This window comes from Protopterus annectens, chromosome 17.part0, assembly GCF_019279795.1.
Source record: "Protopterus annectens isolate FY-2018-M chromosome 17.part0, PAN1.0, whole genome shotgun sequence".
NCBI lineage: Eukaryota > Metazoa > Chordata > Ceratodontiformes > Protopteridae > Protopterus > Protopterus annectens.
This window is the reverse complement of record NC_056751.1, coordinates 700441119-700461810: the sequence shown is the minus strand read 5'-3', so window position 1 is coordinate 700461810 and position 20692 is coordinate 700441119. Positions and strand designations below refer to the sequence as shown.

Below are 20692 nucleotides of genomic sequence, written 5' to 3'. Positions count from 1 at the left end.
CTCAGCTTCTTGTAGACAACCAATTAATCATGGCCCACAAATTACTCTATAACCCCGAAAAAATCTATCTCTCCCAACATGGATTTAGACCATCCCACAGTACAACTACTTCTCTGCTTAGCTTTACCAACACCATAAACCAGTACATGAATGAGGGAAGCAGTCTCATCAGTTTTCTTGGATATGTCTAAAACCTTGGACAGTCTCCCACAAGAAACTTCTAACTGCTCTCTCAGACCTAAAGATACACCCTTCATGTGTCTCATGGTTCCATAGTTACTTAACAGGTCATTGGCAGGCAGTTAAGTGACAATATGAACTCTTTACACTTCACCCTATTACTCTTGGGGTCCCACAGGGATCCATACTTGACTCTCTTACATCACCTATGAGTCAACGGGTGGTATTATTCCACATTCTGCATCAACAAGTATGTAAATGTTCAGAACTGGAAATGACAACCATCCCATCCATTTTACCACTGATTACAAAAAAGGCTGCAATAATGAAAGTCGATATTGAAGATCCCTATGTATACATATCAGTTAGATATTCTAATAAGTAATGTGCATGATTCAAGGTGGGGCACACAGTTTTTGACCTTTTGCCTGGCAACATCAACAAAAACATTTACGAAGTCTACCCCCCCCCTCCCCGATTTGGTAAGACCTCTTCCTACAATTTAAACACAGTTTCAACAAAAAGGCCAGACTTCAGGAAGACAGCAGCTTAGGGAGCTGGGGTACACAACTTCTTGCACAACTGTGGACCCTCATGCAAGACTGTGCATCATAAGAATCACATGGCAGCTCAACATGACATTGGACCAGTCTCTTCAACAATTTGACCAGATACTACTACAAAAAAAAATTATGGATGTCTCAATCGGCAGGTCCAGAGAATGTGTTTAAGGAAAATGTCATAGTTCCACTCTAACCCTTTTGGATCATTACAGCAGACAACTCAACCTATGTGTGGAGAGTCCTCTGTCAGTCGTTATTGGTTGAAGGGCTCCCCAGTTCATTTTTTCATTATTTGCTGATGAGGATAATGTATTGATTCAAAGAGACCAACTTGAGCCATTACTTGGGCTTAAAGACCAAACATGTTACACAGAGTAACAATCTGAACAGTTTACTAATGTAGGAAGATGTACCGTATGTGGTAACTACAAATGGCATGGTTACAGAGGAGTATGCAGACAGAATGCATAGCAGAAAAGCAAGGCCTGCAAGATTTGAACATGTTTAAATAGTTATTTAAGTAAATATGTACTTATGAAGACATTTAACAAATGATGTTACATCAGAGTATAGTGAAAACAAAAACTGTTTGTAATGTAACAGTAAGCAGTGTAATGCATTAAATTCACGCCAAGTGGTAGGCAAAATGTGTAAGTGTATTTTATATATTTTTTTATTTGTTTACTGGAGTAGAGCACTGATCCATATGGACCAATTGCAGGCTCAGTCCATGTCAAATATGACATGTCAACAGTGAAATCATACAAATGAATATGAAGAAAATGTCATATCGGTACAAAATGCAACAGTGTAAAATAATTCTGGTAAAAAGAACACAATATGTATGTACAATGAGAACAAAATATACAGAGGAGAAGTGAAAGGTATATGTCTGAGCAGTACAGATATATATATAGAAAGGTGGATGTAATGAAGGAAATGTACGATAAAGAGGAGTAAGAAGAGGGCAGAGCAGAAACTGGATATAAAAAAAGTGAGGAAAGTGGGTATAAAAAGGAGTTGTAGAGAGGGGAAGTACAGATTCAAGGCATAAAAATGTAATGGTGATGTAGGTAATGTGGTATGAGTTGAAACGTTGCAAAGGTTATTTAGGAACTATATAATATCTCCTGAACTGGGCGACCACGGTGCTACAGCAGTTAGTGTTGCCACCTCACAGCAAGAGGTTCCCCGGTTCAATCCTCAGCTGGCGTGCCTTCTGTGCAGAGTCTGCATGTCTTCCCTGTGGTTGCATGGGTTTCCTCTGGGTGCTCCGGTTTCCTTCCACATCCCAAAGACATGCTGTAGGTGGATTGGACACTCTAAAAACTGGCCCTAGGCTTGAGTGTGTGCATGTGTGTGCCTTCTGTGGAAGGTTGGGCTCTGGGCTGGCAACTCGACACTGTAGAACTCCACTGCCAATCATGAGCGGACAGGTGATCTGCTGTGGCGACCCCTAAAGGGAAAAGCCGAAAGAAGAAGATAATATCTCCTGACCTGAAGCAGTTTTACTGAGCTTCTTTGTGTAGATTCGCTTTAACTTGAGATCTGAATTTCAAGCAGTTGGTAAGATCTTTGAGGCTGGGATGAAGAGATTCCAAAGAGTACGTTCTAAAGCAGAAAAACTGTATTTTGCACTATAAAGGTTACTTCTGGGGGAGGGGGTATGTGGTAGTGGTCCTGTTTGTGACTGATTTCTTAGGTTACTAGAAGGAATCTTCCATGTAAGTGTTGGACCAGGAAGGGGAGGGAAAGCTGTTTAATCATAGAAGCTTCAATAGGTGAGAGCCCAACAGAAGATCTGCCTTTTGTTTAATAGGTAGCCGTTTAGTTTTTTGGGGTATAAGGCTCCGTGGTTTGGTGAGAGGGGTTATGAAATAGCATATTTAGTTGTTGAGGGTCTGTATAGCTATAGTGTTTTACTTAAGAGACAGGCATAATTACAGGTAGACCACACTCTGTTTCAGCCACTAGATTTCCTTTCCTTTTCTTACAGCTGACATTGCATCTGAGGAAATTATGTTAGAAATGTTCTGGCCCATAAAACTAGATACCCAGTTTGTGTTGGTTTTTACTATGTTAAGCTGGAAGTTGAGAGAGTGATCTAACCGTATGCAAAGTATTTGAAAGAGGTAGATGCCTACAATTTCCAGGAGCTTGGGACAGTGGAAAATTTCTGTCATGTACCCAAGATCATAGGTTCATAGGTGTGTACTAGGCTAATGGCCCTGGAGCCTCTACAAATCTAGCCCATAGGATTACCCTGGCATTGTGACACCCAACCTTAGTTCCCAGTGCCTCTGTCGAGTAAAGCCACTGGAGTGATCCCTGGGGTGAATTTTCTATTTCCCATCCACTCATCAAGATTTCTCTTGAAGAGGGCCAGTGAGGTGCTCTGCTTGACATGTATGGGAAGTCTGTTCCATAGCATGGGCAGTCACTGGGTTATGAACCTGTCCCTCCAGCAGGTTCTGTTGATTGTGGTGATGAGGTTGAGGTCTCTGGAGCATGTGGTGCGGAGGGATTGGGATTTCTTTAGATTTAGCATTTCTAACAGAGCTGGGTCAGACATGGCTTTGTAAGTCAAGCAGAGATCGCCTCTAAGTAGGTGATATGAGACAGAGAATAGATGGAGTTTTTTGAGTCTGTCCATACAGGACAAATGTTTAAGGCCTAGGATCCTGTTTGTGAGGTACTTTTGTGGCCTCTCCAGTTGTTGCAGGTGTTTAGTGAGGTACATGCCAAATGGGGCATCGTACTCAATGACTGGCCTAATGAGGGAAGAGTAGAGGGAGACAAAGACCTCTTTCTTCCTCGATGCAAAACCCTTAGCAAAGAGATGCGCCACATAGAAGGACTTTCTGACCACAGTGGCAATGTGGTGGTCAAAAGAGACGTTACTGTCAAACTGTGCTCCCAGATCTCTTATAATGTCTTCTGTGTTCAGTGGACTACCATCGATGTGGTAATTCATGGGAACCGGGTTTTTCCCAAAGGGGATGACGACACCTTTTTTGGCACTGAGCTTAAGGCCATGGTTCTGACACCAGTCGTTGGTCTCAGTGAGGCCTTTCTGTAAGATGTTAACATCACTTGGGGAGTTAATAATAGCTCCCAACTTGCAATCGTCTGCGAACTTTGTCAGCCAGAGTCCCCTTGTGTTGGCCTGAACTTCAGAGAAGTAGAGGACCCAGGATCAAACCTTGTGTGACTCCACTCATGACTGTTCGGCAGCCTGACTTGAAGTCAGCTACTTTCACACTGTGGATTCTACCTGTGAGCCAGTTTGCAATCCACCTAGTGATATAGTGGTCAATGCCTAGCTTAGTGAATTTTTTTATGATTACTGAGTGGGGAATGGTATCAGAGGGCTTGGCCAGATCAAGGTAGGCTGTATGAACCACATTGCCTTCATCCACAGCTCTGGTGACTGACTCAAAGAAGTTGACCAAGTTGAGCAGGAATGATCTACCCTTCACAAAACCAAACTGTGTGGGATCCAGAGTTTGGAGATTCCCTATATCCTTGTTTATTAGGTCTATGATGATGCGTTCCATAGCTCTGTATATCAGACTTGTCAGGCTAATGGGGCGATAGTTCCCAGGGTCTGTAGTCGCTCCTCCTTTATTGAGAGGGATGACTGTAGCAGTGCGCCGTTCGGTAGGGACAAAGCCTGAGGTGAGGCTGTGACTGAACAAGGCACACAGGTGAGGTGCCAGTTCACTCTGTAGGTCATGTAGCACACAGCCAGGGATATTGTCAGGTCCCATAGAAGCTGTATTCTTAGCCTTGGACAGTGCTGTTTTAACCTGTGCAGCAGTAACACTGGGTGCCTGGCAATCTACTAATATTGTGATTGGTCCTTTGGTGGGGAGAGGGGTAAAGTTGGCACTGAATCTGTCGGCCAGTATATTGGCAATATCTTTTGGCTCGGTATAGGAGGTACCATTGTGGAGTAGCTCAGAGCAAATCTGGGTATTGCCGTGGAGATTCTTTACATAACTATAGAAAGCCTTGTGGATGTCTTTACTATCTGCTGCAATTCTGTTTTCATAGCTAGCTTTAGAGGATTTGATGAGGGATCTCAACTTTTTGTTGAGACTGATAAAGGGAGTTTTTCCAGTCTTGGGACTTCACCTTATTCCGCATCAGTTTCCTCCTTCTGTTGTAGAGTTTGTTTATGGTTCCAACAGATTGGCTTCCTTTTTTTGGAAGAGAGCATCTTGGTTCTATTGGGTATGTACGATTCGGTGGTCATGCAACTATTCTACATTTGCATGGGTACTGTGAAGTTAGCTACTTCTGTTTTTAGGAGCCCAGAGTTAGCTTTGGAGAAGTTTTTCATGGTGGTTACCTTTGTGGGGGGGTGGGTGGGAGGGATGACGATTTCCAAGGTGATTAGTTTGTGGTCGGATCTAACCAGGGAAAAGTTGACTGTTGGTGTAGAGCAACAGTCACCCATGTTAATAATGACCAGGTCAAGGATGCTGCTACCTCTAGTCGGGGTAAGAACGAGCTGGTCCAGGGTATTAATGAATTCCAGGAAACATTGGGCAAGTGTATTGGTACATGAGTAGTTTTCCAAGTTAATGGAGGGGTAGTTGAAGTCACCCAGTATGAGAGTGTTAGGTTGGACCCTAATATTCTCCAGGGTGCTTAGGAACCTGGAGTGTGAGTCTTGGGACATGGTTGGGGACCTATAGCAGGCTGCGACCTGAATCCCTGTCTTACCCAATGTTAGCTGCACTTGAAGTATCTCGGATGCGTTATGTTGTGCAACCAGTCTGGAGTTGTGCGCATCCTTTATGAATATGGAAACACCACCACCTTTGGAGCTTTGGTCCAAGTTCTGGGGCTGAAAGTGTGGAATGAGTTATGGCCTGGTAGTGAAGGGGTGCTTTATGCTGCCTTGAACCAGGTCTCTGTTATGGCACAAATGTCGATGTTCTCCATTTTAAAGAGTGCTTCGAGCGAGTGCATTTTGAGATTTAGACTTCTAGCATTGAGCAGCATGACCCTCAGATTGCATTTGTTTGTAGCTGTTATGGTGGTAATTCAGTCTTTGGAAAACCACATAAAAGAGGCACTATAAGGTTAGCAAGAGGCTTGCCCAGTATCTGGAAGCCCAGGGGTGACAGATGCAGGCCATCTCTGGCAAAGCATTGAGGTCTGTCAATCAGGCAGGCAGATACTGGATCCCCTTAAAATGACACCAGAAACTTAGTCAATTGTTGAAATCAATCATTTTCTGCTTGTACTGTGGTATCATTCTGGGTGATGGTAGGATGCTGCTCAGGGCTATGGTTATACCTGCCTGGGCTACATAATCTGAGAGTTCCTCCATGTCTCTTTTCATGTAGTCCAGGGAGGTATGTCTCAGGTCATTCACATCCACATGTACAATGACAGAGTCATATTTGTACCTGTTGTTGAGGGACCTGAGTGCGTGTGTTATGTGGCGGTTCCTGGTGGCTGACAGGCAGTTGACTTTCTCCTTATTCAACCTAGTGAGTGAGACATCAGTGTGCCTCACTATCAAGTCACCTATGACTAATGTGCTGGGCATGCTGTTTTACCTTAGCTGCTTTGGTTGAGTTGCACACTGTTTAGGAGAGTTATATGTCTCATGATTAGTGTTGTGTTGTGGTGGTTGAGTGCATTTCTGCCTTGGAGGTCTCTGCTGTTTAGGTAGATTTTTATTGAGAGCCTCCGTGAAGGTGGGTGTGTGGTTTGTGTTTTTATGTGAAGGTAGTGCTGGTGTGTGTTCTGGAGGGCTATGTGGTCCATCTGGTGTGGTGCGACTGTTGATCTTCTCCTCTTGACCAGATGTATACCATCCACCACCCGTATTCCTTTGATTCAGAAGGTGTTACTGAAAACAGCACAGAGCTCTCCTTATTGTTATAGCCCTTAAATTGCAGACAGACATCCAATGTCATTACTTCTACAGATGATTTCTAAGTAACCATGGAATTACCACTGATCCCAAATCAGTTATCCCAAAAACAAACAGAGCTTTACATGTGAACCTTGTCTGTCAGGTTAACAGCATATACATTACATATTCATTAAGTCCAAAAGATTCCTTATTAGAAGGATTTCTGCTGGAAACTACGAAAGCCAGACAACCACCCACAAGTAAATCTTACTTGGATAAGTAACAGGTTGATATCATGGGCAGATTCATATAATGTACAGATGTGGCATGTGATTTACTCTGTTAACGCAGGCCCTCTCTGCTGTCTTATTTTATGCTTCTCAAGTATTCATGAGAAGTACTCCAAACAGACCATCAATTTACAATTTGAAAATTGTGCAAAAGATGTGGCTGTGTATGGAACCACGATCTTAAGATGAGGCTGAAATTTCTGCATTGTTTTGAACGTAACTTTTCCTGGGTTCACAGAGAGAATGCTAATGAAAACAAATCCCTCATTCAAGCCAAAGATGATATCTGAGAATACTAAATCAATATATTAAGCTCCAAGATAATTTCCAAACACAACAAAATAAAGGAGAAATATTCTGTACACAAGATGTTACTCAGACAATTAGGTGGCATAGATAGAGAACTTGTTTCAGGAAGTCAGAGCTAATGTTTCTGGCACACTGCAAAAGGCACCATGATGTTAAGGCATTGGTGCAGGAAGTATCTGGCAAATATACTGAGTATGTTGAGAAGGAAGACATAGAAACAAACAAAAGAAAGAAGACTCACAGTAATGTACAGTCTTCTAAATGCAATAATTAATGAACAATATCATTAAATACTACTTTTAGCAAACTGTCGTTTTGTTACTTTGTATTTGTTAAACCACCTGGTATACTGTGACTGGGATACCACAGCCGGTAGTTCCTGTTATAAAAACAAACAAATAAATAAATATCATCCCAAGGAACTGGATCTCGGAGATTTGGGCAAATTGATTAATGTTGATGTGATACCCAACTCTGTGTAAAAATAGGAAAAAGCAGGTGGATGAAGGTGAAAACAATACTACCTGTAGCTACAAACATGATTAACAGGTACAAGTAATGTCCCTGGAGAAGCAATAAAATAAATGAAAAAATGATAATGTAATTATTACAGTGCCATAAAGTTTAAACTGAGACAAGAAAGCTTCTGCTTGTGAAAATGCATCATCAAATCATGCCCTTTATAGATACAAAACAAAAAATGGCACTAGCATTTAAAAGATGTTATTTTCACATAAACCCATTATGTTATGTGAAAACAGAATCAGAAAAGGCACTGCATGTCAGTGAACTCCAAGATAAGGTGGAAATGAAATGCAGACGCTGCACTCTCATGTCTTTGTACTTGAAACTTTAAGCTGAGTTTAAATGTATATGTTTAATTATTCCATTCATGAGAAAAAAAAACTGTGGCTATTGTAAATCTTACAAGATGCAAAATGTATGCAATGAAACAAAATAATTTTACTGATTGTTACACTGATTTCAGTGTAAAACAATTATTAAATAAGTCTATTTCTCAAATGTGCATACATTTGCAGTGCTTCTTGGAATGCTCCTTCAGGCCAAGGATACATCACTTTATTTGAACTTCCCTCCCCCAGAATTAAATGACTCTGAAAACAAGAAATATACCATCCACTTTTAATTCAAACAAGAATAACTGTGTTGGGCTAAGTAAAAAGAAAGAAACTGCTAGAAGTCAAATTGAATCAACTGGCTTGTTTGACTATGCAACTATATTTGTAGACTTCTAAGTCAGTGGAGATAGAGCCAAATAGGCTGTTAGCCTGATTTTCCAGTGCTGTTGAGTCGCATCTTACTGCAGCATTGACCACAGGAACAGCCACTGACATCTGTGGAGTTTACTAAACAAGCAGAGAATACAAGTAGATTGTCAAGTCTTTTTTCTGTAGCACCACACACACACACACACACACACACACACACACACACATGCATATACATATTGCACACACATCTAGGGACAATTTGGAGTTGCTAATCTGCTTCCTGTGGGATGTGGAAGCAAACAGGAGTACCTGGAGAAAACCAATATTAACACAAACAAAAAGACATGCAGATTTCATATAGAAGACATCCTGGACAAGGACTAAACCAGAAAACCTTTTTCTGTAAGACAACAATGCTTCTTACTGTGTCACTGTGATACTCATGCAAGTTTATAGGAGCTAATACATTTGATTTTACAGCATGCAGTGCTTAATTTTATTTATTTTAAGTGAGTGATTTCATTATCCAGTTTTAAATGGTAGTGCCTGATAGTTTATTACCTTAAAAAAGCGTGTTTTGAACTGGTAACATTAACTGTTGGTTCATGCCTTTTGAAGAATTACTCCTCAAGCTATTGCTACCACATAAATATTTAACAGTTCCCTTATTTTAAGTGTAAACATTCACTGTAGTCTTCATGTTCTAGAGTGGTCTAGCTGATGTAAGCATTACTGTAAAGACCTGGAAAGGGGTTTTGGTACTGCAGAGACATCATTAACCTTCAGTTGGAAAATTCTGTGTGTGTGTGTGTGTGTGTGTGTGTGTGTGTGTGTGTGTGTGTGTGTGTGTGTGTGTGTGTGTGTGTGTGTGCATGTGTGTGTGCGTGTGTGTGCGTGTGTGTGTATGCGTGTGTGTGCGTCTGTGTGTGTGTATGTGTGTGTGTGTATGAGTGTGTTGTTGGCGGTAGATCCAGTGACTATAACTCTTATCTGCCGCTGTATAGAGCTTATATGGGTGTGGCAGGTGTTAGCTATTACCTGAAGCAGCAGTGTACATTTACCATACACTCTTAACGCCAGTCACGCCTTGCATATTGTTGGATGGTTAGCAGTGCAGCTCTCACTACTACTAGCTGGAGAGGGTTATTGCAGCAGAGAAAGAATGCTAAGGTGTATCCACAGACAGAATAAACTCCAGAACCAGGGAGGAATGCTCTTGCTTTAAAGGGTTCTAGTCAGACCACACCTTGAGTATTGTGTGATGTTTGGGAGGTCATACAAGGAGAATGTTAGACTGCTGGAAGTAGTCCAGAAGAAATCCTTCAAAAAGGAATTTATGGGATGTTGGAGGAAAGATGATCAGGAACTTGAAGGTTGAAGCTTTTCTAACCTGAAACCAGGAAAGACTGGAAAAGATTATATATGGTCACCTTGAAAAGAAGGGTTGGCTAAAGAAAGTACAAAACCAGCAGATTATAAGGGCAGTGTAGTCCCTGGATCTAAGAAAGAACATATTCACATGAAGGGCTTTGGATTTAAGGAATGGATGACCAGAAATGAAGATGGACAGGAACTTTGTGGATACATTTAAAATACAAGGGACAAGTAGAAAAAGAGTTAAAGGGAAGGGAAGGATGGAGGAGATGTAGAATTTTTAATGAGTTAAAGGGTCGATGTGATAGGTTATTTGTTTCACTCTGCAACCAAACAAATGCAACGTGACACAAACTACCTGATATCTGACCCTTCTTTGCTGTATAATAACATGTTACATAAGTTATGTCTCAAGTGAACTATTACTGGGTATGTGTTTATGTGTGGGAGTATTGTAAAAGGAGTATTGTAAAAGGAGTTATAAATCACATACCTGTCGTCCACTTGCAGCTTTGCCAGATTTGCCTTTCTCAACAATGCTAAAACACAAAGAAAAAAGTTACATTGATTAAATTCTCTGATGTACATCTCACTCCTTCAGTAACAATGAAATCACTCACAGCTGTCCTAAACTAGGTAATGTATAACAGTCACGGATTCATAAATGTGAGAATGTTCCATTCTCTGTCATGGTCTACAGGATTCTATACAAATAGAACAAAGATTTTATTTACTTCTGTTTGTTAACCAGGATATTCCCTTTGCAGCAGAGACCCAAGGGAAAAAAAGCTCCCCAGGCTCGAAAAGCCATTGTAGTTTACAGTTGGATGATTAATACAGACACAATTGTCATTTTACAAGTATATTATAAAGTTATGCACAAAATTATATACACATTTTGAACAAAGCAAGCTGTGAAAACATTACTGCTTTTAGGATGAATGGGTAGATTTAAAGTGAGTATGAATTAGGGAGAACAGGACGAAAAATGGAATAAAGAAATAGTAAAATTATAAGCAAATGTACGGAAAAGCAGAAAAGAATGTGTGAAAAGTAGGGAAAGTAGTGGGAATGAGAACTGAAATTAATGATTCACAATAAAGACATAGTATGTTATGGGAAAAATTCCTGATGGGAACAAGAGTGGGTGATACCAGTAAGTACAGGCTGAGTTAGGTAGAAAATGTGGACATTAAGTTATGGAAGAGCAACAGGCTGAACTAATTCTGCTGCCTACATATGCTACTAGATCTAGGATTTTTTTTTTGGGGGGGGAGTAATGCTTATTTAAATATTTCTACCCTTCTTTAAGCTTGGCAAGAATATTTCTAACAGTCTCACCCAGATGTCAGAAATGTAAAAAGGAGGGCTGAGGCAACTGGTTATACATATTTTGGGAATGTGAGGCAGTTTCCAAATTTAAAGAAGAGTTACATCTGCTGTGCAATAAATGTCGGCCTCACCATCTAGTGCTCATAAGGTCAACATATCTACTAGGACAGGGTACCAAATGACTTTGAGATAAGCAAGACATGTCTTTTTCAACCTGTTGATGTTAGCAGCCAAGAAATCAACATGGAAACAGAGCATCACCTCCACAAAAGAAGAAGTGCTAGAAATAATGAACATCATAAGTGATCTGGAACATTCATCAGTGGACAGAAACATAAGGCAAAAATGCTGCAAAAATGTGCAATCTGAACAAATCAAGTCTGTATATTATATGATAAATATTCCTGCAAGGAAATAAAAATGGATTGTGGGCCAGCGAATTGAAGTACTGCACGAGCAGTGTAAAAGTAACTTGTTAATTAACACTGTGTGGACTAGATTACAAAAACTGATGATGCTGGTCATGATTTTCCCCATTATTTTAAATTTTAAGGAGATCAAAATGCTTATGTTTAAAAGTGATGTTACAAATAAAGTTATATTTAAAAAAACATGTAATCCGCTCCATCTAAACCATACTTCTCGGTTTACTAATATCCTCTTATGACCACAGCTTCTCCTTTTTCATCACTTGCTTCATCATTATGTCGTTTCTCATACTTTTTTTCACTAGAAGACACCTCCTCTTTCTCCCCTTATGAAATATTTCTGTCTAACCAAGAACCTTTTAACAATTCTCTATTTTCTTCATATATCTCTTTCCTTTTTTTAAATAATTTGTATCCTGTTTTTCTATATTTTCATCAAATTCTTTATCAATTTCTGGTGTTTTTCTTGTTACCATTTAACAGTTTCCTTCCACTTCCGTATATACCTTTTTATAGTTTTTTTATAACACAGCCACCAGTCCTTCCACGATTTAGAAAAAGGTTTTATAGTCATGTGATCACTCCATAATGTAATGTTTTCTTAGCCATATTTTCATTATACATAGACAAATTCATTATTTTTAAAACCTTTTCTGTAATCAACATTTATTTATTTTTACCAAAAAAAATGGCAATATAGCCAGATGATCTGATAATTTATAACCATCCTGTACTTTTTCCCAACTTTCTGAAAACATTGCACAATCAGTTCCTGTTTTTATTGATGCTCTGTTCTAAATAAACATTTCTTTCCTCACCCAGCTTTAAATTTCCACATTTCATCAAGTCCTGGTCTTTTGCTGTATCTTGTGTAATTTTGCCTACTGTCTTTCTAAGATTATGATTCAAATATCCTATTATTATATTTATGTTCACAGTTATAAATTATTTGATTTCCTCAGAAATATCTTCACTCTCTTTTATGTGGCAGTACTAAATATGCTATATTTTCTATTCTGTAAAAACACTTTGTGCTCCAACATTTTTTGCTGTTGTCATAATCCTTTATATTATGCTGTTTCTTTCATCCACGCATCACTGTAATGTTCTGTACTCTATCCATATTATATTTAATCCACTACTGTAACAGTTAACAACTATACCTTATGTCCTTTACTGGCACTCTCCGTCTGCCCATAAGGCACTTAATCAAATAGATCAGGACAACAATCAGCAGGGCCAGTCCCAGTACAGCACCAACGATTGCACCAGTCACCACACCAGCTTGAACAGGACCTTGTAGAAAGACAGAGTGGGGGGAAATAGTTAAACGAATAATAGTTAATGCAAAATCAAGATAATACAACTTACTATTTAAACACAGATGATCTTCAATTCAGTATAAAAACTGTACCCAGAAAATTCCACAATAATACATTCTTCCAAGGCTTCATAACATTGGGCCACTTGAATAGCCTTTAGGAGAGAAGTGCATACATACCACTACCTCGATTCACAGATACATAATAAGTAGAAAGCTTTGTTTACAAGTAGTTAATAATATTTACGTATTAAATAAATAAACTGTCCAGGCAGCAGCAGGAAAATGCTAAATAAATAATTTAATGTAAAGTTCACACAAGCGCTTTCACCCTGACTCAGTGCAGGGCTTTTTCAAGTGGAATACAGAGACATAATACCCTCCATTTAAATACCCTATATGGTAAAAAAGGCGCCAAAAGATCTTAAAGTAAAATATACCCCTTTACATTGAAATTGCATAGCAAACAGCATTAATCAATGTTGTGTACTAAATTCATCCACAGCTTATCAAATGCCTCCCATTAAATGTATTCTAATCAACAAATACAATCATTTACCATATATAGGTTATTTAAATGGAGGGTATTATGTCTATGTATTCCACTTGAAAAAGCCCTGCACTGAGTCAGGGTGAAAGCGCTTGTGTGAACTTTACATTAAATTATTTATTTAGCTTTTTCTTGATGCTGCCTGGACCATTTATTTATTTATTTCTTGGCTTTGGCTATACAGTCTTCTGCTTTATTTATTTGGAATATTTACGTATTGTTTCAATTCTCTGTGGGATTCTCTGCCTTCTGCGATTACACCATGTTTGTGAATTAGTTCTGTTTTATTCTTTTGTGACTTTCTTCACTCAGGCTGCATTTACAAATGGTCTACTGTGATCAGTGTACTACCCCTGTAAATGAACGAAATAAATAAATGTCATCGCGTTGTGCATATACACTATCAAAACACATGCCAAAAGTGTCTTTTTAACCCATTATTACTTTTTGCAGAGCATTCTGGAACTCTCACAGGTGGATCATTCCTAAATGTAGTTAAGTTCACTTAAAAATGTATAAATATCATAGAAACAAACCTCTGACAAAAGCATTAGGGGAAAAGTAATGAGTGTCATTTCTTTTCTTTGAGTAAAGTGCTTATATCCAACTGACATAAGTGACAGATACCAATGTATCACTCATTATCTCCTCATTTGAAATACACAGTAGTAGGCAGTGTTGCAGGTGGTGACACGAGGGGGTTACTAGGGGACAGATCTGCTTGCACCTCCTTTCTACAAGCTTACAGGTGACTTTTGTTACAAACTACTGCTAGATGTTCTGGCGGATCTGCCTTCCTGCAAAAATACAATGATTATGAACCATGGTACACCTGCTGAGGATAGCTTAAGTTGGGTTTTTGAAGGATAGATCTTCTGTCCACTGAAGTACTGCAACAGCTGAATATAATGATATAATATGATATAATATAATACAATCTCTCTCTTTCTCTCAGCTTTTCCTGGTTAGGGGTCTACAATACAATACAATACAATATAATATAATATAATATAATATAATATTAGTATATCTTTCCCTGTGTATTAATAGTATATATATATATATATATATATATATATATACGTGTGTGTGTGTGTGTGTGTGTGTGTGTGTGTGTATGTGTGTGTGTGTGTGTGTGTGTGTGTGTGTGTGTGTGTGTGTGTGTGTGTGTGTGTGTGTGTGTGTGTATATATATATATATATATATATATATATATAGTTTATGCCAAAATGTAAAGTTTTTAAAATTTGTTTTAATCACTTTGTCTTGTCAGTTGTTATGCCTGTGTTATGTCTGAAAATGGCTGTGTGTGATCAGCACAGTTACCTAGTCACCACACATAAATAAATAAATAAGCAAATAAAATAAATAAATGCAGTACCTGTGCTTAGTTCTAGCTTAAACACAGAAACAATGAAAACACAATATTTGTAACCAGAATAGGGTTGATTGGCCCATTTAGTTTCCTGCCTAATGGCCAAGCTACAAATCCTAGTGAATGAGCATTGTACTTTCTACCTACATACTGCTCTACATGTTAATAACCTTTCGTTACATGTGCAAGGTATCAACCTACACATTAATTGCCAATGTTGTATTAACATTTCAGGTGCCAGTGGGTCAGCTGGAGGTAGAGAAGCAAATCATATTTGGCCAGTTCTACCATCTTTGGGGGATGTATGAAGGAACTAGCCACTACCTACCTCTTTCCTGGTGGAGAGCATACACCTGGCACTGAATGGTGCGCTGTATGTGCTCATAATTCAGTGTCCAGGTTGGATACGCATATATGACAGTATATACATATTTTCCACATGAGCAACTGCATGTTTTGATGTGAGGGTGATCTAGGATATGCAAAGAAATCCTTGCACTATCAGTTGAAAGACAGTCTGCTCCCTATGACCCAGCCCTCACCCCTCACCAAAAGGAGAAATGAATGGACACATGATAGGCACTGCAAGGAGCCAAGTCTTTTACACCAGTGATGGTACATGGGACCCAAACAGAAAAAAACTCTGTTTCCTGTTTCATGTCTGCCCTGCCAATATGGTCTTGAAGTGTTTTTCATTACACAACCTCCTCAGAAAGGCTATTGTGTCGCATACAACCCTATATCTAAAAAAAAAAAAACTTCCTTAGTATTAGCTTTCAGCCATCCTCTGAGAGAATGATTCCCACGAAGGAAGGAAGGAAGGATGTCCCAAACGACCTAGAATGGGAGGCTTTAGAGAAGCTGTGTAATCATGGGCCACTGGAGTAGAATGCTCTGGGTAAGGTATATTTAGAGCACATAACAAATTCATCTTGGTTGGATCAAAAGTTGGCTTTAGACCTGGACTTTTACTTGAATGGTGGAGAAATCTGTATGGACATTTTGTGTTGGTGGGATTATATAATTTTCAAAAGAGGTATTCAACTTTGAATAAATCAACTTCTGTGTCTAGTGTCATCAAAATACCATAATACTCAAAGCTGTTGTCATTATATTACAGTGGTAGGTAGAAACACAGGCTGATTCAGTCTTTAAAAAGCCCAACCATATATTTTGCTGCTTCATTGGACAAATTACTTACCTTTCTCATAAACGACAAGCTGTACACTGGAAGGGCTTCCAACTATGTCTGGTGGGTTCTTTGCTTCGCATATGAAAGTGCCATTGTCTGTAAAATCCAAATTCTTAATTTTGATGGATCCATCTCTCCATCCCATGTTTCCCACCCATTCAACTCGGTCCTTGAACTCTCTCTCATTTGGAATATAGGGCACACCATTATTGTAGTGAAATATCTGGGAATGGAAAAGAAGCATGTAATCAGGCAGACAGAGAGAGAGAGAGAGAGAGAGAGAGAGAGAGAGAGAGAGAGAGAAAGATCAAATATTGTATTCCCAGTTGTAGAGAAACAGTAAGTTATTTCACTATTGTTAAAGCTTGCTGGTACATGCTTCCTGATAATGGTGCTCTTAGGAATTCAGATATTTATGTCAGATGCATAGATCTGAGTGTATAATCTCTTACAAAGCACATTAGGAGTTAAACATTGAAATTTAAAGCACCGAGTGCAACTGTTTAAATGCAAAAATATACACATAATGTTAAAAGCGTCAGGCCTTAATGTGTCAATTCTTTTAGCTGAATATAAAATTTATATTCTTATACAATCCACACATCACCCCTTTACCATGCATCAATCCTACCATTACAACACATTTCTGTTAGTATGTCCCAGATTCCAGCTGGCACTACTATGTATGGTCCACTTTTTGTGATCTACTTTCATAAATTGATGTATTAAGCAAGTAAAAAGAGAATGGTCTAGGCTACATTACATTTGTTTGGTGGAAAAAATAGCCTATCAACTGTGTAACTGAACAATCTACCTCCTACCATCATTCCTTTCAATTCAGTCTTTCTCCACTTAATCCATGCCTTTTCAAGTGTTTCCAAGAATATAATTCCCCCACCCATTCCAGTAACTCATTCCCCGAATCTACAAGCCTCACTATGAAGAAGTATTTTCATATAGACAGGGTGTGCAGTTGGCACCCTGGAATCTTAAGTTTGTGCTCTTCCCCCAGTCTTCCTGCTGCATATAACCCTTACATATCTTCTTGACATGATTCTGTGCAACAAAAAATATGCCTCATCTGTTACTTAATCAGGCAGTGTCTGTAAGTGGGGAATTTTATACACACACACACACACACACACACACACACACACACACACACACACACACACACACACACACACACACACACACACACACACACACACACACACACACACACACACACACACACACACACACACACACACACACACACACACACACACACACACACACTCACACACACACGCATACCTTTGTTTGCTTTAACACTGATGTTTCTGAGCCTGCAGTCCTTGAAGTTCTCCTGCAGGGTGTTAATGCTCTGCTTGTTTTGTTTTATTTCTTTTTTATTTATAGATTTTGTAAAATGTATTTTATAGCAAAGTCGGGTCCCCCAGCCAGCAGGGGCTCTATGCAGCTGCCTAGGTCACCTAGTGCTGGGTCTGACTCTGAGCCCCTGTACTGCTGCTCCTTAATATAACCTGCTCGAGGCCATGCTGCAGCCCTACACTCCTGCTCCTTAATATAACCTGCTCGAGGCCATGCTGCAGCCCTGCACTGCTGCTCCTTAATATAACCTGCTCGAGGCCATGCTGCAGCCCTGCACTGCTGCTCCTTAATATAACCTGCTCGAGGCCATGCTGCAGCCTTACACTGCTGCTCCTTAATATAAGTTGCTTGAGGCCATGCTGCAGCCCTGCACTCCTGCTCCTTAATATAACCTGCTCGAGGCCATGCTGCAGCCCTGCACTGCTGCTCCTTAATATAACCTGCTCAAGGCCATGCTGCAGCCCTGCACTGCTGCTCCTTAATATAACCTGCTCAAGGCCATGCTGCAGCCCTGCACTCCTGCTCCTTAATATAACCTGCTCAAGACCATGCTGCAGCCCTGTACTGCTGCTCCTTAATATAACCTGCTCGAGGCCATGCTGCAGCCCTGCACTGCTGCTCCTTAATATAACCTGCTGGAGGCCATGCTGCAGCCCTGCACTGCTGCTCCTTAATATAACCTACTCGAGGCCATGCTGCAGCCCTGCACTGCTGCTCCTTAATATAACCTTCTCAAGGCCATGCTGCAGCCTTGCACTGCTGCTCCTTAATATAAGTTGCTTGAGGCCATGCTGCAGCCCTGCACTCCTGCTCCTTAATATAACCTGCTCGAGGCCATGCTGCAGCCCTGCACTGCTGCTCCTTAATATAACCTGCTCAAGGCCATGCTGCAGCCCTGCACTGCTGCTCCTTAATATAACCTGCTTGAGGCCATGCTGCAGCCCTGCACTCCTGCTCCTTAATATAACCTGCTCAAGACGATGCTGCAGCCCTGTACTGCTGCTCCTTAATATAACCTGCTCGAGGCCATGCTGCAGCCCTGCACTGCTGCTCCTTAATATAACCTGCTGGAGGCCATGCTGCAGCCCTGCACTGCTGCTCCTTAATATAACCTGCTCGAGGCCATGCTGCAGCCCTGCACTGCTGCTCCTTAATATAACCTTCTCAAGGCCATGCTGCAGCCTTGCACTGCTGCTCCTTAATATAAGTTGCTTGGGGCCATGCTGCAGCCCTGCACTCCTGCTCCTTAATATAACCTGCTCGAGGCCATGCTGCAGCCCTGTACTGCTGCTCCTTAATATAACCTGCTCAAGGCCATGCTGCAGCCCTGCACTGCTGCTCCTTAATATAACCTGCTCAAGGCCATGCTGCAGCCCTGCACTGCTGCTACTTAATATAACCTGCTCGAGGCCATGCTGCAGCCTTGCACTGCTGCTCCTTAATATAAGTTGCTTGAGGCCATGCTGCAGCCCTGTACTGCTGCTCCTTAATATAACCTGCTCGAGGCCATGCTGCAGCCCTGCACTGCTGCTCCTTAATATAACCTGCTCGAGGCCATGCTGCAGCCCTGCTCTGCTGCTCCTTAATATAACCTTTTAGAGGCCATGCTGCAGCCTTGCACTGCTGCTCCTTAATATAAGTTGCATGAGGCCATGCTGCAGCCCTGCACTCCTGCTCCTTAATATAACCTGCTCAAAGCCATGCTGCAGCCCTGCACTGCTGCTCCTTAATATAACCTGCTCAAGGCCATGCTGCAGCCTTGCACTGCTGCTCCTTAATATAAGTTGCTTGAGGCCATGCTGCAGCCCTGCACTGCTGCTCCTTAATATAACCTGCTCAAGGCCATGCTGCAGCCCTGCACTGCTGCTCCTTAATATAAGCTGCTCAAGGCCATGCTGCAGCCCTGCACTGCTGCTGCGACTTGTAGTATAACTTACTGCAGAACATGCTGTGACTCCAGTATTTCTGCTTTTTGAGGGTAGAATGAGGTCACTCTTCTCACAGCAGCTGTCTCTTAGCAAAGCAGAGTATGCTGTACTCCTTTATATGACATGAGTATTATTAGTTTACATAACAGGTTGTCAGACTCAAGTCACACAGTTTACAAGATACACGTTTGAACCATCAAAATGGACATCAAGCAGATTATTAAAATAAATATACATTTTGTTGCCACTGAGAGAAAGTATGAAGCACATGGGTACATGTGCAAATACATGTGCACAAGCATGTGCTTATATGGCTAAGTTGAGAAAAGACTAATTCAGAAGTCGCACTGAACTTTGACATGCCTTGGGCTTCATATATGCTAATAGTATCTTACCTGCATTGTGTAGGAATCAGCCAAGGGAGCGGTAGTTACATGTGAGCACTATTCTGTATATTTATAGTTTTGCATATCACATCTTGCTTTTATTACTAGTTGATAATCTTTGGCCTTCCATCCTTGGGCTCACAACCTAGTTGCACCTAATGAACACCATAGCCTGTAACTTATAAGGAGGTATGTAGCAGAACTTCATGTATGCTGGACACCTCCTGTTCCCTCCCCCACATACAGACACATGCATAATGTCTGATGTGTGTGTGCACACATGCAAAAGCACACTCGATTACAGTTTGCTGGGATGTAAAATTATCAAGTTCCAAAATACAAACTAACACTAAAATGTCTGTGGACAAGAATGCCTTCAGGCAGTGCTACAGAGTGTGTGTGTGTCTGTGTGTGTGTGTGTATGTGTGTGTGTGTGTGTGTGTGTGTGTGTGTGTGTGTGTGTGTGTGTGTGTGTGTGTGTGTGTGTGTGTGTGTTAGTTGGGTGGGTGTACATGAGGAAATATACCAGAAACATCTTCCCATCCTACCGAAATGGTCTCTCTGCTGCCTTCTGGGCGGAAGCTCCAAGACAGAGTTACATCATCTGAAAGCCATTCCCAGGACCAAAAGTAACAAGACAACCTCACATCTTCACCTCGAACTCCATACACCTTGTTCCTTGTGTATATCTTGATTGCTGTAGCTGATGGCAGCACTGCTAGATAAAAATAAAGAAAAATGGGAAGTTTTAAAAAGTCTCATTCTTTGTATTAGGCATAGAGAAATGCATACTAAAACATTCGGGCAGAAATATGTTCCAGTTAGAAGGGGAACCATGTAGTCTTTTACAGACATTGATATATTGCACTCACGGCTTTTTGATGCAAGTGAGGATGAGTTCTTCCATCCACTGCAATAATATTGTGTGATATACCACTATTAAGTATAGGTGTGAGGGTATGTAATGTAGCCAAGG

The 20692-nt window shown here is 40.6% G+C and overlaps 1 protein-coding gene across 1 annotated transcript in view; it reads right to left on the bottom strand.

The window, feature by feature from the left end:
• Window positions 1-20692, bottom strand: part of MPZ (myelin protein zero) — a 150430-nt gene that overhangs the window by 21529 nt on the left and 108209 nt on the right. Inside the window, exons 2-5 of the mRNA XM_044059330.1 lie at window positions 20265-20434; window positions 16035-16248; window positions 12750-12882; window positions 10320-10365 (exon numbers count right to left, since the gene is read on the bottom strand). Of these exons, the coding sequence (XP_043915265.1) occupies window positions 10320-10365; window positions 12750-12882; window positions 16035-16248; window positions 20265-20434 (563 nt within the window). The remainder of the gene's footprint in view (window positions 1-10319; window positions 10366-12749; window positions 12883-16034; window positions 16249-20264; window positions 20435-20692) is intronic.